This window comes from Hyla sarda, chromosome 6 (genome assembly GCF_029499605.1).
Source record: "Hyla sarda isolate aHylSar1 chromosome 6, aHylSar1.hap1, whole genome shotgun sequence".
Taxonomy (NCBI): Eukaryota; Metazoa; Chordata; class Amphibia; order Anura; family Hylidae; genus Hyla; species Hyla sarda.
In genome coordinates this window covers 260793093-260816499 of record NC_079194.1, presented here as the reverse complement: position 1 = coordinate 260816499, position 23407 = coordinate 260793093, and the positions used below count along the sequence as shown (strand labels likewise).

The window sequence follows — 23407 nt, the reverse complement described above, 5'->3', positions numbered from 1 at the left end:
AAAGAAAAGAGAACACCTCTAAGAAAACATCAGATGTGAGTCACTGTAATCATGTATATGGTCTGCAGAGCCTGTGTTAGGCTGGGGTCACCACAATATAGGCTCTGTATGGGGGGACATTGGGCTGTGTATCAGCATTAGTATGGTAGTATTATCTAGTCCCTGTGTGTTAGTAATAGTAGTGGTCATGGTCTGGACATTAGAGATGAGCATATTGATCTGTAAAGATTACAATTTGTTGAAAATTTCCCCCCCCCCCCAAAAAAACAAACAAACAGATTTATGCAAATCTTATTTTTTGGGGATTCCATATGGGCGAATAAGTAAGAGTAAGAGTCATGGGTCCTGAACATACTGATCAGTGAGACACTTATTGTGTACCTCATTGCTCAGTGAATATTTGCTGGGTACTCAGTATACATCTTCACTTATTCTCCCCACAGATGAGTGTATTTCATGTGCATTTTGGAGTTCAGGATTAATTTAAAGGGCCACACAAAACATTCAGGCATTGTAGGCAACATTACTCTAACTTTGTGAAGGCTAGGCCAATGAGCGCCAATCACTGAGATCGGTACTCGCTATCTAGAGCCTGTCTGAAAAGTGGTTGGCGCCAATCACCGAGATCAGTACTCACTATCTAGAGCCATCTGAAAAGTCTGGTGGTTGAGGTGTGTTTGGGGAATACTCAGAAATCAAAGGGCAGTATGAACTCCAAAGGCCTGAACTGTTGTCTCCCCTCATGTGATGTCACCTATGTGCGGGTATTAACAACTGCACACCCTTCTTACACTAGCAGACTTAACACAGCAGCATAAGGAACAGTGTGAAACAGCTGTAACTCTGCTTCCTCAACGTGTCTCAAGACCTGCTACTTAATGGTGTATTTATAAAAAAAAAAAAAGTTTTTTTTTTATCCCAAGAAGTTGGTGACTGCCACTGTACAGTTTTTTTTTCTGCCCTTTAGTTTCCCATCTTCTTGTTACTACTTTTAAATTTGCTGCATACCTAGTTGTATTATTCTCTCCTAGGCTCATTCCGTAGAAATGTGGTTTTGCACAGCCATGCTTGCGCAGTAGGACTAATGCAATGTATTCAGCAGGATTGCCTAGCTGATTTCATTCCATGCCATAGACACGCGCAGTCGAACTGTGGAAGAGGACGCCCATAGAGGCTTGCCACAAAGCTAAAATATATAGACGGGAAGTAAGGTATGCCAATGGTGACAATCAACTTATTGAAAAATGTAAGAATTTTCACTAAAAATAGTTTATGTAAAATGCATTTAACAACAGAGATAGTATGTTTCCACTATTAGTGGGATATTACTGGGAAATCCCTTTAAATTCTCAATGCATCTCCAGTTCTAGATTATTAAATTAGAATCAAATATGCATTCTTCACATATACATTATTAGTTATCAGAATTACAGAACCATGGTTGGTTTAAACTGAGAGCTGGAGCTCTTTGTATTTTAGACATGAGATCACCAGAGAAGATGATCTCACTCAAGGTAAAATCAGATCAGGCTATAGAGCCAGATGCAGACAGAAGGGCTGATAACCTTGTTAGAGGCTCTGTCTGGGGACAGATACAACGCTACACATCACAGACGCCATGGTCAGCATAGACCTTTTGTTACCACTCTTTAGTCATCAGAGTTGAATACTTAACCCATATTTTTCTGGGATGAACAGAACACACTATAGAAAAAGGTTTTAAAGTAATGGATCAGTACAGGCTCAGGAACGATGCAAACAATCTCCATTACAAACATACCTCCATGTCTTCAGGGCTGGGACGGGCACATATAGGGTTCCCTTCCACTGTTAGTGTTGTAAGCTTGCTGCATAATGCCAAGTACTGTAGCTCACTGATATGTTCTAGGTTGTTCCCTTCAAGGTCAAGGATCTCCAGATTGTCCAGCATGCTCACCTGACTGAGATCATTAAGATTATTGTAAGCCAGGTATAGCTCCTGTAGGAGTCAACAGAACATCTTATGAGATGGAGCACCACACTAAATGAAGCTTTATATGTTATTCAATACGCTACTTATGTAATTTTCATACATCACTTTTTAAACTAATGGAGAGGTCCATACTCCGGATTCCTATTCAAATAGTCAAAGCTTAGGGCAGCACTGCCAACAAAGAGCATTAAATGTCAGCCATTCATACCCATGCGATGGCTTAATCTATGACCAGTCACAAATGGGCCTAGCAGATCACCAATTTTGATATGATAAAACCCAAATCATTTTCATATGATATCTAATGTGCACACTCTAACATGCATAACAAAATTCAGCATATCCTATAATGCGCAATGTACCCTTAGACATATATACATACCCGATTTGTATTGGAAGGTCAGTCTATCTGTACAAAAGGTATGTACGTCTGAATGTGATAATTGGAACCCATTAGCTTTGTACTATTTTTGTTATCTGCTTTCTTATTTGAACTACTTATTGAAAAGACAACAGAAAATGTTTCCCCCTAAGAAATAAAATTCAAAAACTGGAGTCAGAATGAACTTAAAAGGGTTATTCCCATCTCAAAGTGATGAAAACTATTAGTGGGGGGTCCCTCCTTTGATCCTGGAAATGACTGTTTTTACCTTCATTTGGGCTGTGCTGTAGTTCCCCTGAATAGCAGGTAGCTGGGTGCTGCTGTGCTGGAAAAACTGTGAAGAGGATTCAGTGCTGAAGCCCTGATTCTTTGGATTAGTAAGTGTTCCAAAAGTTGGACCACCACAGATCAGAACATGATGGCATATCCTAGTGATGTGCTATTTCTTTATGAGATAGGAATGCAAGTTATTGAAAGCTATACATCAAATAAAGTTGTACCTTTAAAGAAGAGAAGGAGGATATACCATCAAGATCAGTAAGACTACATCGAGCCATCCAGAGCACTTGCAAATGTGAAAGTGATGTACCAAGATCTCTGGAAAGAAGATATCAATAAAATCTCTGACAACACCAGAAGTCTAGTACAATGACTACACGTTGTATCTATATAACTTCTCAAATGTTCTTAAGGAAAACTGCAGATATCTTTTTAGAATTCAAGATCCTATTTGGTCACATTGATATCAGATTAGTGTTATTTTGCAATAAGTTTATTTTGTACATTCTGGATTTAATGATTACAATTCAGAATTGAACCTAAGTAAAAAAAAAAAAAAAACAAGAGAATATATTATCTAATATATTATCTTTGTTGTAGTCCATTTTGGTTACCAATGGAAGGAGAAATGAAAAAGAATTAAAAGGGGTTATCAAACATCTGAGTGTTGGGGGGGGGGGAGAGGATTAAAAGCATGCCCATTGTATGGTAGATAACAAAAAAAAAAAACTTTACTTACCTCCAGCGCTCCCACAGGGACTCCGGTGTTCTGCTTCGCTCCCCCGTAGTGATCCTTTTTTTGAGCTGCAGCATGACTGTCTGGTCCAGAAAGCACCCGAGCCCAGTGTGTCACAGTGAAGATCAGCGAATCGCTAGCCAAGGAGGGACATCACTGCAGCTAGGAATTCGCTGAGCGGCAGTGTGACACACTTTGTCCGTGTGCTTCCAAAGTGTGCCCGACACGTCACACTGCAGCTTAGGAAGAGGATCTCTTCAGGGGACCAGAACATGATACTGGAGGCACTGCGGGAGCGCTGAAGGTAAGTAAAGATTTGTTTTGTTATAGAGCTCCCTTCCCCCCACCGCTGGACTACCCCCTTTAAGAAGAGAATGAAGGAGGAGCACATTGAATCAATCAAGGAAAGCATGCGAACTCAGCCACCGTTTCATTTACTGTATGTGGGACTTCTCAACATAGTTAGTGCTTTGCAATGTATAGAGACCCCATCTCCACAGCCCCCCCCCCCCAACCTTATGAATGAATGAAGCAGTGACTTTCATATGCTCAGTGGGGTGCAGTGGTCGGTTCCCCAATGATCGGCTAGCTATCCCTATCATGTGGATAGCACTTGCCTACCAATCCTGTTCAAAGCATATATATCAATGTTGTGCTTTTTTTCTTAATTGTTTTAGTTTATACACAGATCATTCTTAAGATTGATTCAATGTTGTAGCCTTTTCATATTGTACGGTTTGGGCTAACAGTGCAGATACATCTGGCATAGCAAGAAAGTCAAAACATTGGAATCAGGGCAACAACAGCTACAAATAATAACATATCATTTATAATATAAAAAAACTAACTTTTGGACTAATCACATATCGTGGGCTCAGGTACAGTCCTCAGATAACACAGAAGTAATATATTTGAAGAGTGCCTATCACCTTTAACATTTCTGATATGTCATAGCTTCACAGAAGTATTTATTGGTGGGGGCTCCATTGCTCAGATCCCCATTGCTCTCTAAATTAATCAGTCACTAGGGCTCTGCTGAGCACTCTGTTTAAGTTTGGCATCTTCAGTGGTTCTCTCTGCATGGCGTACACAGTGTAGATTCACAGAGAAAGTCAAAAGAGGCTCTACTGACTTGTGAATCCATACACCACATGTCATTTAGAGAGCAGAGCCTAGTGGTGCCAAGCAGAGAGCTTGGCTACGCACAGGATTCTCCTTGATCTAAACCTCTGACATGCTGCTATGACATGTCAGAATATTTTTTTTCTAAGTTATACTTTTTACCATATACATTTTAATATAGGACTAATAAGACACAATGTTCTTACCTGATGGACACTATGACACTATTGTTCAGCTTAAGTTCTCTAAGGTTTGGCATGTGTGTACCTGTGGTTATAAGAGGAAAAGTGATTCACTCCATGCCAGGTAAAAACCATGTTCTAGGCATCCTATTATTCCTTTCTAATGCATGCCTGTAATTTATATTACATTAATGTTTTATTAAAAAAGGAAACTAGGCAACTATGTCCAGAGCATCCAGAATGTTAAAGATGAAGGCAAGCAATGAGAGGTGTCTATGGTTCTCATTTATAAAAAACTTAGTCTACCACATTTGACTCCATTCTTTTCCAGTCCCACAGCACAATAAGCAGCTAAAGGGTGCCCAGCTGAACAAATGGTTAATGGCTGGTCCATGGTTCCTGTGTCTAGGAGTTTCTCCAGGATGATCTTCTTACCCTAATACCCCTGAAGATACATGTGCTAGGTGAAACATGTTGTAAAAGAGCGGGAAAGATAATAGAGTGAATTTTTAAACAGTGACTTAAAGGGGTTATCCAGGAAAAAACTTTTTTTTATATATCAACTGGCTCCAGAAAGTTAAACAGATTTGTAAATTACTTCTATTAAAAAATCTTAATCCTTTCAGTACTTATGAGCTACTGAAGTTTAGGTTGTTCTTTTCTGTCTAAATAATCTCTGATGACACGTGTCTCGGGAACCACCCAGTTTAGAAGAGGTTTGCTATGGGAATTTGCTTCTAAACTGGGTGTGTCATCAGAGATTACTTAGACAGAAAAGAACAACCTTAACTTCAGAAGCTCATAAGTACTGAAAGGATTAAGATTTTTTAATAGAAGTAATTTACAAATCTGTTTAACTTTCTGGAACCAGTTGATATATATAAAAAAAAGTTTTTTCCTGGAATACCCCTTTAAGGCTAACATGCAATTTAATACACAGAAGAAATATTCTATATCAGATTGTTCTACTGTATGAAGCAGCTACTTTAACCTTTTAGTGGGATTCGTTTAACCCCTTAAGGACTCAGCCCATTTGGACCTTAAGGACTCAGACAATTTTATTTTTACGCTTTCGTTTTTTCCTCCTCCCCTTCAAAAAATCATAACTCTTTTGTATTTTCATCCACAGACTAGTATGAGGGCTTGTTTTTTTGCGCAAACAGTTGTCCGTTGTAATACCATCACTCACTTTACCATAAAATGTATGGCGCAACCAAAAAAATACAATTTGTGTGGGGAAATTAAAAAGAAAATCGCAATTTTGCAAGGTTTTGTTTTCACGCCGTACAATTTATGGTAAAAATGATGTGTTTTTTATTCTCTGGGTCTCTGGGTTAAAATGATACCCATGATTATACACTTTTCTATTACTGTTGCGCTTAAAAAAAATCGCAAACTTTTTAACCAAATTAGTACGTTTAAAATCCCCCTATTTTGAAGACCTATAACTTTTTCATTTTTCCGTATAAGCACTGGTATGAGGGCTCATTTTTTGCGCCGTTATCTGTACTTTTTATTAATACCATATTTGCTTATACAAAACTTTTATTACATTTTTATAAATATATTTTTTGGAATAAAATGTTATAAAAAAGCAGCTATTTTGGACTTTTTTTTTTTACGTTCACGCTGTTCACCGTACGGGATCATTTACATTTTATTTTAATAGTTCGGATATTTACGCACGCGGCGATACCAAATATGTATATAAAATAAATTTTTATTTTTTTTTACACTTTTTGGGGGTAAAATACGGAAAATGGGACAATTTACGTTTTTATTGGGGGAGGGGTTTTTCAAATTTTTTTTACTTTAGTTTTTTAAATTTTATTTTTACACTCTTATAGTCCCCATAGGGGACTATTTATAGCAACCATTCGATTGCTAATCCTGTTCAGTGCTATGTATAGGACATCAGGGTTATCTGTCATCTTCTGCTCTGGTCTGCGGGAAGGCAGATCAGAGCAGAAGACTCCCGGAAGGCAGCGGAGCCAGGTGAGGGGACCTCCGTCTGCCGTGCAGGATGATCGGATCGCCGCGGCAGCGCTGAGGGCGATCCGATCATCCTGTTAAGTGACCGCGATGCTGCAGATGCCGTGATCTGTATTGATCACGGCATCTGAGGGGTTAATGGCGGACATCCGCGCGATCGCGGGTGTCCGCCATTACCGGCGGGACCCTGGCTGCGATCCACAGCCGGGACCTGCCGCGCATGATGCCGGTATCGCTCCGATGCCCGCGGTTATGCTCAGGACGTAAATGTATGTCCTGGTGCGTTAAGTACCACATCACCAGGACGTACATTTACGTCCTGCATCGTTAAGGGGTTAATAAAGTCTTTCCCTTTAGGATGGGTACACAAGTCCCAGCCCAACCATGGGTCTAATGACCCGAACTGACAGCTGGCAATTTAGGTCAGACTTGCAGTTGATACAGGACTTGTGGCCATTATATATTTGCAAAAATGCATCCATATTATGCTAGAGTGAACCCAGCCCCAATGTACAGATTACTGTTGTAACGCTGCTGTTGGCAACCATGAACATACCATGTGTCTTGGTTCTTTCCAGCATTGGACAACATTCTCTGTGCCACGTGTCTGCTGCATTTCCTGGTTTTTCTGCTCTGGTATGTCTCTTGCTACAGTTTCTGCTCTGACCACTGCGGGGCCACAAGCGAGCACTGGCTGAGTTTTATAGAACCAACGTAAAAGTTCCTTCTTCAATCCCAGCCAGGCACTGCATATATAAGTCTGCCACACCTGCTGTTCCAGGACTTAGCAAGGTTGTGTATTAGCAAGGTTGTGGAGAGTAATAATATGATAGGATATGTATACTAGATTTATAGGGACAGAACATTGATCCAGGGATTTATTCTGATGCCATATTTGTTGGGAAGGAATTTATACCTCTAGTATGAGGGTTTTTTGCCTTCCTCTGGATCAACTCAGTAGGGACTCATTAGGGATATAGATTGAACTCAATGGACTCTGGTCTTTTTTCAACCTTATGAACTATGTTACGATGTATTCTGCACTGCTAACGTCTCTGTCTTTCTGCTGATCCTGTGTTCCTGATCATGCCGGTTTACTGGACTTTGCCTCTGTCTCATCCCCTTGAACCTGACCTGTCTCTCCTGTTTATTAACTTGGACTGTCTACCATCATTCCTGTCTGCTTGCACCTGTAGCCATCTTGGCTAGCTGTTGTCACAGTCCCTGCTCTGCTAATAAACCCCTCGTCAGTTCTGCTGAGTCTGAAGCTAAATTTAGGGTCAGCCTACTCCATTCCTCATGCCTGGCCAGCTGCCACTTGTGGCAAAATGGGTCCACACCCATGGGGCCTTACACTTTGCTGGGCCATGGACCCCTCTGGCATACCCAAGCCCATCCTGCAAGATTTGTTTCAGGTGCTACAATGCCGGAGCGAGTACCAAGATGTCGCGCTGTAGTGTTTGAACTAGATTACTGCTGGTTTGGATACCTATGTGAATTCCCAGGCCTACACTGCTCAAGCAAAATTGAGTTTTTAACTCTCACCTGTGTGCCAGAGTCCTGTTCAGACTCCTGCTACTTGTCCCCCTGTGGAGCTCATGCAGAGCTCTGTCCAGACTCATGTTGCCTGAAGAATCCGGGCAGAACCTTGTTCAGACTTATGTAGCCTGTCCATCTGAAGAACTCATGCAGAGCCCTGTTCAGACTCCTGCTGTGATTCTGCCTGATGTGAGACCAGAGCATGACACCCAAGTCTCTGCCCTCCAGGAGAAGTCCTTATCTTGTGTTGGTCCCAAGAAAAGGGGGCGTGAGGGGGGGGGGGGGGTAGAGATTACTGTAACGCAGCATACCATATGTCCTGGTTGGGTGACATTTTCTGTGCCATTTGTCTGCTGTATTTCCTGGAAGTCTGCAGTTTTTGCTTTGTCGCACGCGAGCACTTGCTGAGTTTTATAGAACCAGTGTGCACTCCCTAACAGATCCTCCTCCAATCCCAGCCAGGAACTTCATATATAAGTCTGCCACACCTGCTGTTCCAGGCCTCAGCAAGGTTGTGTATTCAGTACTGATAAGGTCTCTGTCTGCTGATCCTGGGTTCCTGATCCTGCCTGTCTACGCCTCTGTCTCATCCCCTAGAACCTGACCTGTTAATGAGCTTGGACTGTCTACCACCATTCCGGTCTGCTTGCAGCTTGTTCCAGCCAGCCAGCTTGTTCCAGCCAGCTTGTTCCAGGGTACCTGCTCTGCTAAAAAAAACACATGGACATCTCTGCTGTGTCTGAGGCTATCTTTAGTTTCATGTTGCGCCATTCTGCTTGCCTGGCCAATTGTCACTTGTGGCACAGTGAGTCCACACCCATGGGGCGTTACAACTGTTAACAGCAAGTAAATGACAGCTGGCATTTAAATCACCACTATTAGCAATATACTGTATGTAAGAGTAGAAACGTAGGGAAGACATAGGAGCCTCCCCCCTGCCTGTCACTGAAAAAAAGTTGCACTTCTGAACTAGGTACTGGCCATGGATGTCTGTGATGAAGGATTTCCTCATCTTGTGTTAGATCAATATGTTTATTGGATTGTGTCACATGTAGCTGATTATTTCACTATAAGGTTACAGAAGTCTGGCTGATGTTCGAGCATGGAGCCTGACCAATTTCCTAACCCGCTGAAGTCTCTCTGCTATAGTGATGCAATTTATCCAGTGACATTTCCAGTATTACAATTCCATTTCACCTTCATAACAGCTATGATGAAAATAAGCCTCTTGGGAGGCTCCTAGAGAAGGATATAAGATATAATTGCATGATTTCTTCCCACTATCCTATTATTTATTCATACGTTTATGTGAACAGGTCCAGCATCTGAAGGAAATTGCCCATCCAATATTGCTGCTAAAGGTACAATAAGGCCACTTTAACACAGATGTATTTTGGTCATTATACTTTCTTCTCTCTATAGGTTCAACTTCTGGTTTTGACTTACAAATACTGATGCAAAAGACAGACCCCAATATTGTCTGAAAAATACATATGTGATACCATATGGGTGCTGAGGCTTCGAGATGTCGCTCCACTGTGCTCAATTTGCCAGCTACATCTGTAGATAACATGGTGTCTATATCAATAGAAGACTTTTAGGGGGTACAGCGGCTGATGCAACCTAAAAGTCCCTCTGGCTCAGATGACTTAGTATTATGTATAATGCATCCTAGGAAGGGGTCCTATAACAGATTTTGCATGCAGGTGCATGAGGTTCATATTATTCCTCTCACCTATAGTAGGTCAGCTGTGCATTTAAAGCAACATTTAGATAAATGGATAGGTTTAACCCCTTAAAGACGTAAGGTTTTTCAGTTTTTGCATTTTCGTTTTTCCTTCTTACCTTTTAAAAATCATAACCCTTTCAATTTTCAACCTAAAAATCCATATGATGGCTTATTTTTTGCGTCACCAATTCTACTTTACAGTGACATTAATAATTTTACCCAAAAATCCACGGTGAAACGGAAAAAAAATCATTGTGAGACAAAATCGAAGAAAAAACGCAATTTTGTAACTTTTGGGGGCTTCTGTTTCTATTCAGTGCATATTCCAGTAAAAATGACACATTATTATTCTGTAGGTCCATACGGTTAAAATGGTACCCTACTAATATAGGTTTCATTTTGTCGTACTTCTGGAAAAAATCATAACTACATGTAGGAAAATTTGTACGTTTAAAAATGTCCTCTTCTGACCCCTATAACGTTTTTATTTTTCCACGTACAGGGCGGTATGAGGGCTCATTTTTGCACTGTGATCTGAAGTTTTTATCAGTACCATTTTTGTTTTGATCTGACTTTTTGATCACTTTTATCACAATTATTCTTTTTTTAATGGTATAAAAAGTGACCAAAAATACGATTTTTTGAACTTTGGAATTTTTTTTACGTGTACGCCATTGACCATGCAGTTTAATTAACGATATATTTTTATTTACACTGTTTTTTTTTTTTTTTATGGGAAAAGGGGGGTGATTCAAACTTTTATTAGGGAAGGGGTTAAAGGACCTTTATTAACACTTTTATTTTACTTTTTTTTTTTTTTTGCAGTGTTATAGGTCCCATAGGGACCTATAACACTGCACACACTGATCTTTTACACAGATCACTGGCGTGTATTAACACGCCTGTGATCAGTGTTATCGGCGCTTGACTGTTCCTTGCTGGATTTCAGGCACAGAGCAGTCATTCGCCGATCGGACATCGAGGAGGCAGGTAAAGTCCCTCTCGGTGTCCTGTAAGCTGTTCGGGACGCCGCAATTTCACCGCGGCTGTCCCGAACAGCCTGACTGAGCAGCCAGGATACTTTCCCTTTCGCTTCAGATGCGGCGGTCAGCTTTGATTGACGCGTCTGAAGGGTTAATACAGGGCATCACCGCGACCGGTGATGTCCTGTATTAGCCGCGGGTCCCGGCCGTTGATGGTCGCCGGGACCGACCCGATATGACGCGGGGTCACTGCGAGACCCTGCGTCATATCGCTGGAGCCGGTGGAGGATGTAAATATACGTCCGTCGTTAAGGGGTTAAAAAAATAGTTGCAAACTGCACAGCACATAGGGCCACCTGTTTGACCCCCTCACCTAAAAAGTATCCCTCACCAAAATTCCCCAAGGTGCGTTCCCTTGTATCCACACACATCTGAAGTGTTGTAACATCTTGCAGATTGTCCTCCCCGGTAAGTGCTTTCTGAAATGAAAAAGGACCCACTGTATAAACTTTAGAAAACACATTTTTTAATAAATAAAATATGGCTTTTTAAACAGTTTGTAGGTATATCTGAAGTGAATTCATACCAGTCTTGAAGGGGAGAGGTATTCATCAACGAGGGTTTCATCATCTTCCCTGCTTTCAGGATTTGGATTTAGCAGTCCTTGCCAACCCAAATCAAGGACCCTCACGCTAGATGTACTCGGGCGTCTCTGTAAATACTGTTCCATGGTCTACGTAAATACAAGAGTATGAAATAATGTAAGCTGTACTCACACTAAACACCGTAAAGAATTTCTTTAGCCCATCATACACCACGGCTGCATTCTGAATGATCATATTTACGGACTAGGTCAACATTGTTCCACAAACCCTTTACAAGCTAATCCTCCCAAGAATCCAAAGATTCCCTTAACATATTTAAGTGTCAATGATATAACATTTTCTCTTCAAATTATTTGTTTCACACTGACCTGTCACAGCAAAAATCACATATAAATGGTGGAGGGGAGCAGAGGCAACAGCATCATACCAGTAAGTTGAAGTGTAAATCTTAACCTTGGAGCCACTTGAAGAGGTATGAACATCTCATAAAGTGATGGCATCTCTCAAGAATATGCCAATCATACTTTATGATTGATGGAAGTCTGACCTCTGAGACCCTCACCGATAATCAGTTTAACCTATTATCCTGGAGAAGAGGGACATAAAATGGTTGTTCTTAGAGCTTATGCAGATACCCTGATAGCATACTATAGAGCCATGTGTGTCTGAGAGGAGTCACAATTTTAGATTTTTTTTTTATTCATAGGAAATCCAAAAGAAAGACCATTAAGGTCTTTATATTATATTGGAGTCATACAAAAGTTACATTAGGGCCCAACTGGTGACGCCGATATCGCTCTCCCACCCTCCCGCCCTGGTCATCATCCTGAACCTTCACACTGCGGCTCGGCTTATTATGAGCTGAGACGGGATATCGATGCAGCTGGCGATTAGCTGAGCTCAGTGTGAAGCCCTAGAAGCAGGAAGAAGACTTGGGCAGGAAGGAGGATGGGAGAACAAAATCTGTGGCAAAGAAGAAGTAGTGTGAGGTAAGGTAACATTTATATTTTTGAGGTAGCCTAGGCCTATAGGGATAAAAAATGTAGTTTTTATGGAGTTCATGGGGCCAAACCTAAAAGTGAATAAAAGAAAAAAAAAAAGAAGTAAAAGAAGTAGAATTTAACTATGTACAACGGGTGAAATATATTCCCAAAGTTTCTATTGCCATGAAATTTTAGCCAGAATTCGGTAACAACCCAGGTAATGCATACATAAAAAACAAAAACTGATAAACTAAATTATTTTGTGTGTAATAATGTGAAAGTTTTACACGCTTACCAATATTTATTACTTTGTAAAAAAGCCTTTGTTGGAAATGAGCTCCAAGATGCCTCCTGCATGGAGAAACTAGTCGCATGTATTGCTCTGGTGTCATTTTGGCCTATTAATCTGCATTGCTATGTTTTGCAAAAAACAGGTTGACAAGGTTTTAAAGGGGTACTCTGGCGCTTAGACATCGCTTAGACATCTTATCTTGCATGCAGCACCACAGTTAAAATCAGTCCCCAGAGCATGTTCGCTCCGGGTCTGATTACCGGCGACCACGGTGCAGGCAGCGTGTGACGTCACGCCACCGCACCCGTGTGACGTCACGCTCCGCTCCTCAATGCAAGCCTATGGGAGGGGGCGTGACAGCTGTTCCGTCCCCTCCCATAGGCTTGCATTGAGGGGCGAAGCGTGCGAACATGCTTCGGGGACTTATTTTAACTGGGGTGCTGCGTGCAAGATCACGGGGGGTCCCCAGCGGCGGGACCCCCGCGATCAGGCATCTTATCCCCTATCCTTTGGATAGGGGATAAGATGTCTTAGCGCCGGAGTACCCCTTTAAGTGAGCTTTTTGCTTTACCCATCATGAGATGTGTCTTGTGTAACATCTTAACAATGAGACCCTCTTTATAGCCATCAGTTGGGACTGAACCAGCTGATATTAATTTGCACAAGGGGCTGGATTGCTTTTTAATTGCTGATAGAATTCAGCTGTTGTTTTGGCTTTCCTGCCTTTTTGCACCTCCTTTTCTTTGGGTGGTTAATACTTTTTTCCAGTTTTATTTCACATTATTACACATAGCTTAATTTCTGTGCTTAGTTGTTTTGGTTTCTTTGTATTTATGAATTACTTGTTACTTGGGATGTTACTAACATTTAGTGAACATTTCCTGTCAATAGCAGCTTTGGAAATATATTAGGTAAGAAAAATTGTGACATGTGAGGCTATTTCTGACATGGCCAAAGATAGATCTCCTGGCTCCAATGACCTGCCTTTGGAGATTTACATTCGGTACTCAGAGTTCACTGTAGGGTTTTGTGAGGGAGCTCTTCCAGATTCCCTATACAATGCTTCCATAGTCTTAAACTTGAAATGAGATTGGAGTGTAAGATATATTAACCCAACATAGATTACAAAAATTTTAAGACAATTCTCGCAAATAGATAATCTGATGAATGGTTCTGCCAGAACCCGTAGGGTTAATGCTTTCTAGCCCTTTTGTTTATTTTGGTTGCTTGGATGACGCCTTTGAGTCAATTAGAATCCTCCTGATTTCAGCTCAGGCATATATAAGGAGGCCTTTTCCAGTCATTGCCTGCTTGTAATAGTTCTTGCTCTACTGTTAATTCTGTTTTACTGTGACTGCCATCACTTACATAGGAAAGGACCGGCACTGTGGTTATGGACCCCATGCCTAGGGCGGGTACATAAGTAGGCAGGGACAGAGGCTGCAGGTGAGTTCAGGGCTGTATTCTTTCCCTGCCCAGACGTGACATTATCACAAGCCATAAAACTACTGCATCTGTTTTCTGTTAGTCATGGACCCCATGACATCTCTGGTTGGTTGGTCAGATGCAGGACCTTACTCCGTTGGTCCAGGACTTAGCTGAGAAGGTTCAGCAGCAAGAATCCTCTCAATACCAGTCTAGAATAAACCAGGACTTGACTGAGAGGCTGCAGCATCAGGAGCAGGTAATTCAGAGACTGTTGTCCAGAATCCATGAGCTTGAATCATCACGCACTACTGTGGAAACTTAGGTTAATCTTCCTGAGCATTTTTTCAGGGAACCGGAAAGAATTTAAATCCTTTTGTGCTAGTAAGCTATACTTTCGGTTAAGACCACATTCGTCTGGTACTGAGGCCCAAAGAGCTGCAATTATTATGTCCCTTCTGCAAGATGGTCCCCAAAAGCTGGTATTTTCTCTTGACCCCGATTCCCCTGAGTTGTCCTCTGTGACCTCGCTGATTGCAGGATTGGGTCTTTTGTATGCAGAACCTGACCTAGCTGCATATGCTGAGTCTCAGCTGTGTACATTTAAACAGGGACGAAGACCTGTTGAGATATATTGTTCAGACTTTAGGAGGTGGTGTGTTGCTTCCAAATGGAACACCCCAGCTTTGATTTGCCAATTCAGACTGGGGTTATCTGACATCCTAAAGGATATGCTGGTGACCTACCCCTCTTCTGACACCTTCGACTAAGCTATGACCTTAGTGGTACAGTTAGATAGACATCTGCGTGAACGCAGACGAGAATGTTGTTCTTCCTCTCCATTTTTGCCTGTCTCTTCTGTTTCCAAACATCATTTGGTTTCTGAGGAGGAACCCATGCAACTTGGTTCCATATCTTCTCCAGAGAGACGTAAAAGATTCCGGTATCTCAACGGCCTGTGCTTCTATTGTGAAGAGGATACCCATTACATCAGGACCTGTGTCAAGCGTCCAAGTGGTCATCTTGGCGGCCACTTGGGCCCACAGGTATTTTCCGTTTCCCAAAAATGTAAACTTACCGATCTGTCTCTGGGGGGAATTGATATGCCTGTTTCTACCTATGTTTCTTCTGGGAGTACTAAGAAGCCAGCTAAAATTGTAAATGTTGAACCAGAGTCTGAGGAATGTGATGAGGATAGTATTGAACAAGAGGATGTGGTGTGATACTGAGGATAAGGACACGATAAAGGAGATCAATGGCCCGTTTGTCTTTCGACCCTCTAAGATTTTTAAGGGTCCGGTGGCCCCTCATAAAAGGGGGGGGGGGGGAGGAGGGAGGCACTGTGATGACTGGTTCTGACAGAACCCGTAGGGTTAATGCTTTCTAGCCCTTGTGTATATTTGTTGCTGTATTTTTGTTGCTGGGACGATGCCTCTGTGCTCCTCGGTGTGGTTCAGCTGACTGAGCCAATTAGAATGCTCCTGATTTCAGCTCAGGCATATAAAAGGAGGCCTTTTCCATTCACATTATGCCGCTCAGCACCCCCCTCTTCTTGTCCTATTCTCCCCCCCCACACGGCTTCTGTTGCTGCGCCCGGCGACCCAGTTGCACCTGACCGCCCGTTTGCTCGCCCCCGGCTTCTGTTGCGCCAGGCTGCCCATTCCCTCCCCCAGCTTCTGTTGCGTCCGGCCGCCCACTCCCCCCCCCCCCCCACCCTCCGGTCTGAGGAGAGACGTCGCACAAGTGATGTTTCTCCACAGACCGACGCAGGAGGACATCAGTGACGTCACTTGTCAGGAGAAGCGCTGTGCAAGCCAGGTAAGTGTGTCTATGTGTGTCTGTGTGTGTGTCTGCCTGTGTGTGGGTGTGTGTATCGGGGGAGACTATGCTACATAATGTAGGAATACTGCTACCTAATGTGGGAATACTGCTACCTAATATGGGGAGTCTATGCTACCTAATGTGGGGAAACTATGCTAGCTAATGTGGGGGAACTGCTGCTTACCTAATGCCTTTTGTCCCCCCCACCCCCACTCGCAGGGCGCAGTAGCACCCTCATCATCCACCAGCAACAACCCACCCCCCCTCCACAGCAATAGCACCCCCATCAGCAGATCCTGCTGGTGGATGATGGGGGTGCTACTGCCAGGAGGATTATCTTACCCATGGATGATGGGGGTGCTACTGCAAGGGGGGGGGAGCCAGTAGCAACCTCATCATCCACGAGCAACACCTCCCTGCAGCAGTATTCCCGTCCCCCCATCATCTACCAGCAACACCACCAATCCCCACCCTCCCATGGTAATAGCATCAGCTAACAGATGATGAGGGGTGCTACTGCTCTTGTGGTATTGTATTCAGAGGGTGCACTGTATGGCAAGGTTATATTCAGAGGGCGCATTGTGTGGTAGTATATTCAGAGGGTATAGTGTGTGGTAGTATTATATTCAGAGAGCGCATTGCATGGTAGTATTGTATTTAGAGGGTTTGGTGTGTGGCGGGTTTATATTCAGAGAGTGCAGTGTGTGTTGGTATTATATTCAGAGGGTACAGTGTTTGGCATTATATTCAGAGGATACAGTGTGTCATAGTATTATATTCAGTGGGTACAGTGTATGGCAGTATTATATTCAGTGGGTACAGTGTGTGACAGTATTATATTTAGAGGGTACGGGATGTGACAGATTTATATTTAGAGGGTACAGTGTGCGGAAGGTTTATATACAAAGAGTGCAGTGTATAGTAGTATTATATTTAGAGGATACAGTGTCTGGCAGATTTATAATAATAATAGTTTTCATATAGAGGATCAGAACCCGCTGACATAGTGCACACCACTGCTTAACCCCTTAAAGGACACAGCCTATTTTCACCTTAAGGGCCAGAGCGTTTTTTGCAAATCTGACACTGTCACTTTAACCCCTTAAGGACTGAGCCCTTTTTCACCTTAAGGACCAGAGCATTTTTTGAACATCTGACCACTGTCACTTTAAACATTAATAACTCTGGAATGCTTTTACTTATTCTGATTCAGAGATTGTTTTTTCGTGACATATTCTACTTTAACATAGTGGTAAATTTTGTGGTAACTTGCATCCTTTCTTGGTGAAAAATCCCCAAATTTGATTTAAAAAAAATGACAATTTTGCATTTTTCTAACTTTGAAGCTCTCTGCTTGAAAGGAAAATGGATATTCAAAATAAATTTTTTTTTGTTCACATATACAATATGTCCATTTTATGTTTGCATCATAAAATGTATGAGTTTTTACTTTTGGAAGACACCAGAGGGTTTCAAAGTTCAGCAGCAATTTTGACATTTTTCACAAAATTTTCAAACTCACTATTTTTCAGTGACCAGTTCAGTTTTGAAGTGGATTTGAAGGGTCTTCATATTAGAAATACCCCACAAATGACCCCATTATAAAAACTGCACCCCCCAAAGTATTCAAAATGACATTCAGTAAGTGTTTTAACCCTTTAGGTGTTTCACAGGAATAGCAGCAAAGTGAAGGAGAAGATTCCAAATCATCATTTTTTACACTCGCATGTTCTTGTAGACCCAATTTTTGAATTTTTGCAAGGGGTAAAAAGGAGCAAATTTTTACTTGTATTTGAAACCCAATTTCTCTTGAGTAAGGACATACTTCATATGTCCATGTAAAGTGTTCGGCGGGCGCAGTAGAGGGATCAGAAGGGAAGGAGTGACAAATGGTTTTTGGGGGGCATGTCACCTTTAGGAAGCCCCTATGGTGCCAGAACAGCAAAAAATAAAAAATAAAAAAAAACCACATGGCATACCATTTTGGAAACTAGACCCCTCGGGGAACATAACAAGGGGTAAAGTGAACCTTAATACCCCACAGGTGATTCACGACTTTTGTATATGTAACTAAAAATATATTTTTTTACCTAAAATGCTTGGTTTCCCAAAAATGTTACATTTTTAAAAAGGGCAATAGCAGAAAATACCCCCCAAAATTTGAAGCCCAATTTCTCCCGATTCAGAAAACACCCCATATGGGGGTGAAAAGTGCTCTGCTGGCGCACTACAGGTCTCAGAAGAGAAGGAGTCACATTTGGCTTTTTGAAAGCAAATTTTGCTCTGGGGGCATGCCGCATTTAGGAAGCCCCTATGGTGCCAGAACAGCAAAAAAAAAAAAAAAACACATGGCGTACCTTGTGGCAGCTTGCTCTTCTGAGTGTTGCTGTGTAAGAGGGGGCGTGAAAGAGGAGTTACAAAAACTGTGATTATCTGTTGTGCGGAGTGAATCTGTGGAGTGGGTGCGACTGCCTATAGCCCACATTCATATTTTGGGGGGAGGAGGAGTAGATTGGGCACAGGTGTATAAATCTTAGCTTGGGACTCTTATTGAGAGCTTGCTCTTCTGAGTGTTGCTGTGTAAGAGGGGGCGTGAAAGAGAAGTTACAAAAACAGGAGTTTGAAAGCAGGAGGTTGAGATCGCTGTGAGTGTTAATTTCTGAACCCACAAGGTCTACAAAAAATTTTAAGTGTAATTTTGACTGTCTGTTTTTTCCTATACATTTGTGAAATCCCCATAACTAGATGGCCTCCATGTTGGAAAATGCAGTCCAATGTACATCCTGTTCAATGTATGCAATCCTTGAACAACAGTTTGAGGGTGCATATTGTTGTGCGAGATGTGTGCTAGTTGTCCGTTTGGAAGCCCAGATCCTGCATCTAGAGGGGCGACTGGCAACAATGAGAAGCATTAACAACATAGAGAGGAGTCTCGTGCTCACTGAGCAGGCACTCTCGGGAATAGAGGTGGGGGAGGACAGTGGGACGGAGTTGCAGGACAGTCAGGCAGTTAGCTGGGTTACAGTTAGAAAGAGGGGTAGGGGAAAAAGTGTCAGGTAGGCTAGTCCTGAGCTGGCTCACCCCAACAAGTTTGCCCGCTTGGCAGATGAGGGGGATGCCATTACAGAGCTAGCAGAACTGCAGCAGGATACCGCCTCTGACCGCCAGGGGGGTGTCTGCTCCAGTAAGGAGGGAGGGAGGAGTACAGGGCAGGCCAGACAGGTACTAGTGGTGGGGGACTCAATTATTAGGGGGACAGACAGGGCAATCTGTCACAAAGACCGGGATCGCCGAACAGTGTGAGTTCGGCACATCGCGGATCGGGTTGACAGGTTGCTGGGCGGGGCTGGAGAGGACCCAGCAGTCATGGTACATATTGGCACCAATGACAAAGTAAGAGGTAGGTGGAGTGTCCTTAAAAATGATTTCAGGGACTTAGGCCGCAAGCTTAAGGCAAGGACCTCCAAGGTAGTATTTTCTGAAATACTACCAGTACCACGAGCCACACCAGAGAGGCAGCGGGAGATCAGGGAGGTAAACAAGTGGCTCAGAAGCTGGTGTAGGAAGAAAGGGTTTGGGTTCATGGAGAACTGGGCTGACTTCGCTGTTGGTTACCGGCTTTACCGTAGGGACGGGCTGCACCTCAATGGGGAGGGTGCAGCTTTGCTTGGGGAGAAGATGGCTAGAAGGGTGGAGGAGTGTTTAAACTAGGGACTTGGGGGAGGGAACCTACAGCAAAGAGGGGGAAGATAGTGTAGATAGAGAGGTGGGAATTATAAATGTACCTGGGGGAGGAGCGGAGGGAGGGGTTAGAATAGTTAATAGGAATAGGCTTCATAGGAAAATAAAACTTACACCCTTGAATCCCATTAACCCCAATAACATAAAGGATGGAAATGTAAAGTGTATGTTCACAAATGCCAGAAGCCTAGCAAATAAAATGGGGGAGCTTGAGGCCTTGATACTGGAGGAACATATTGATATAGTTGGGGTCACTGAGACATGTAACTGTGCGGGAAAACCTTGGTAATAGCGACCACAATATAGTTACTTTTGACTTAAAATGTAGAAAACAAAGACAGGCGGGGAAGGCAAAAACATATAACTTTAAAAAGGCAAACTTCCCTGGGCTGAGGGCTGCACTACAGGACATAGACTGGGGGGAGGTGTTGTCAAATACTGATACAGAAGGTAAATGGGACATCTTTAAATCAACTCTAAATAACTATACATCTAAATATATACCAAAGGGGAACAAATATAAACGATTAAAACTAAATCCTACATGGCTGACACATGATGTTAAAAGAGCAATAAACAACAAAAAAATAGCCTTCAAAAAATACAAATCTGATGGGTCAGCGATAACATTTAAACAGTACAAAGAGCTTAATAAAATCTGTAAAAATGTAATAAAAACAGCAAAAATTCAAAACGAGAGACAGGTGGCCAAAGAAAGCAAAACTAATCCTAAATATTATTTTAGATATATAAATGCAAAAAAAACAAGGACAGAGCATGTAGGACCCCTTAATAATGATAATGGGGTGGTTGTCACAGGCGATCAAGAGAAAGCGGAGCTACTGAATGGGTTCTTTAGTTCTGTATACACTATGGAAAAAGGAGCTGACATTGGCCAGGTCAGTGCTGGTAACACATCATGTAATGTACTGAACTGGCTTAATGTAGAGATGGTACAAGGTAAGTTAAGTGATATAAATGTAAGCAAATCCCCAGGGCCGGATGGACTACACCCAAGAGTTCTTAGAGAGGTAAGTTCAGTAATATCTGTACCCCTGTTCATGATATTTAGAGATTCTCTGGTGTCTGGTATTGTGCCAAGGGACTGGCGCAAGGCGAATGTGGTGCCAATCTTCAAAAAGGGCTCTAGGTCTTCCCCAGGAAACTATAGACCGGTAAGTTTAACGTGCATTGTGGGTAAATTGTTTGAAGGACTTATAAGGGATTACATACAGGAATACATAGGGGATAATTGTATTATAAGTGATAGCCAGCATGGGTTTACTAAGGATAGAAGTTGTCAAACCAATCTAATTTGCTTTTATGAAGAGGTGAGTAGAAGCCTTGACAGAGGAATGGCTGTGGATATAGTGTTTCTGGATTTTGCTAAAGCGTTTGATACTGTCCCTCATAGACGTCTGACAGGTAAGTTAAGGTCTTTGGGTTTGGAAATTTTTGTTTGTAACTGGATTGAACATTGGCTCATGGATCGTACCCAGAGTGTGGTGGTCAATGATTCGTACTCTGATTGGTCCCCGGTTATTAGTGGTGTACCCCAAGGTTCAGTACTGGGCCCGCTGTTGTTTAATTTATTAATCAATGATATAGAGGATGGTATTAACAGCTCTGTTTCTATCTTTGCAGATGACACCAAGCTTTGTAGCACGGTACAGTCTATAGAGGATGTGCATAAGTTACAAGATGACTTGGATAGACTAAGTGTCTGGGCATCCACTTGGCAAATGAGGTTCAATGTGGATAAATGTAAAGTTATGCATCTGGGTACTAATAACCTGCATGCATCGTATGTCTTAGGGGGGATTAAACTGGCAGAGTCACTGGTAGAGAAGGATCTGGGTGTACTTGTAGATCACAGACTACAGAATAGCATGCAATGTCAGGCTGCTGCTTCCAAAGCCGGCAGGATATTGTCATGTATCAAGAGGCATGGACTCAAGGGACAGGGACATAATACTCCCCCTTTATAAATCATTGGTGCGGCCTTACCTGGAATATGCTGTTCAGTTTTGGGCACCTGTCCATAAAAGGGACACTGTGGAACTGGAAAGGGTGCAGAGACGCGCGACTAAACTAATATGGGGCATGGAACATCTTAGCTATGAGGAGCGATTAAAGGAGTTACAATTGTTTAGTCTTGAGAAGAGAAGTTTAAGGGGGGATATGATAAACGTATATAAGTATATTAATGGCCCATACAAAAAATATGGAGAAAAACTGTTCCAGGTTAAACCCCCCCAAAGGACGAGGGGGCACTCCCTCCGTCTGGAGAAGAAAAAGTTTAGTCTCAAGGGGCGACACGCCTTCTTTACCGTGAGGACTGTGAATTTATGGAACGGTCTACCTCAGGAACTGGTCACAGCAGGAACAATTAACAGCTTTAAAACAGGATTCGATACATTCCTGGAACAAAATAACATTAATGCTTATGAAGAAATATAAAATCCCATCCCTTCCCCAATATCGCGCCACACCCCTACCCCTTAATTCCCTGGTTGAACTTGATGGACATATGTCTTTTTTCGACCGTGCTAACTATGTAACTATGTAACTGTTACGCCGAGCGCTCCGGGTCCCCGCTCCTCCCCGGAGCGCTCGCTTCTCTCTCGCTGCCGCAGCGCTCCGGGCAGCTCCACTGACCCGGTGCGCTGCGATACCGTCTCCAGCCGGGATGCGATTCGCGATGCGGGTAGCGCCCGCTCGCGATGCGCATCCCGGCTCCCGTACCTGACTCGCTCTCCGTCTGTCCTGTCCCGGCGCGCGCGGCCCCGCTCCCTAGGGCGCGCGCGCGCCGGGTCTCTGCGATTTAAAGGGCCACTGCGCCGCTGATTGGCGCAGTGGTTCCAATTAGTGTGTTCACCTGTGCACTCCCTATTTATACCTCACTTCCCCTTCACTCCCTCGCCGGATCTTGTTGCCATTGTGCCAGTGAAAGCGTTTCCTTGTGTGTTCCTAGCCTGTGTTCCAGACCTCCTGCCGTTGCCCCCGACTACGATCCTTGCTGCCTGCCCCGACCTTCTGCTACGTCCGACCTTGCTTCTGTCTACTCCCTTGTACCGCGCCTATCTTCAGCAGTCAGAGAGGTTGAGCCGTTGCTAGTGGATACGACCTGGTCACTACCGCCGCAGCAAGACCATCCCGCTTTGCGGCGGGCTCTGGTGAAAACCAGTAGTGACTTAGAACCGATCCACTAGCACGGTCCACGCCAATCCCTCTCTGGCACAGAGGATCCACTACCTGCCAGCCGGCATCGTGACAGTAACTATGTAACTATGTACCATTTTGGAAACTAGACCCCTCAGGGAACGTAACAAGGGGTAAAGTGAACCTTAATACCACACAGGTGATTCACGACTTTTGCATATGTAAAAAACAATAATTTTTTTTAACCTAAAATGCTTGGTTTCCCCCAAATTTTACATTTTTAAAAGGGTAATAGCAGAAAATACCCCCCAAAATTTGTAACACAATTTCTCCCGAGTACGGCTATACCCCATATGTGACCCTAAACTGTTGCCTTGAAATATGACAGGGCTCCAAAGTGAGAGCGCCATGCGCATTTGAGGCCTAAATTAGGGATTTGCATAGGGGTATTCTACGCCAGTG

General features: G+C 43.0%; 1 protein-coding gene across 8 annotated transcripts in view; it reads right to left on the bottom strand.

The window, feature by feature from the left end:
• The window catches only part of LRRC56 (leucine rich repeat containing 56), a 188669-nt gene that overhangs the window by 65050 nt on the left and 100212 nt on the right, over positions 1-23407 (bottom strand). For 6 of the 8 annotated variants that reach the window (XM_056527096.1, XM_056527098.1, XM_056527093.1 and 3 more), the window contains 5 exons: positions 11503-11649; positions 11290-11395; positions 4698-4758; positions 2855-2951; positions 1781-1978 (listed from right to left, as the gene is read on the bottom strand). In XM_056527096.1, coding sequence (XP_056383071.1) covers positions 1781-1978; positions 2855-2951; positions 4698-4758; positions 11290-11395; positions 11503-11646 — 606 coding nt within the window. In that variant the 5' untranslated portion in view covers positions 11647-11649. Of the gene's footprint in view, positions 1-1780; positions 1979-2854; positions 2952-4697; positions 4759-4979; positions 5153-11289; positions 11396-11502; positions 11650-23407 lie in introns of those variants that run through there. The other 2 variants (XM_056527099.1, XM_056527100.1) reach the window with 2 other exon arrangements.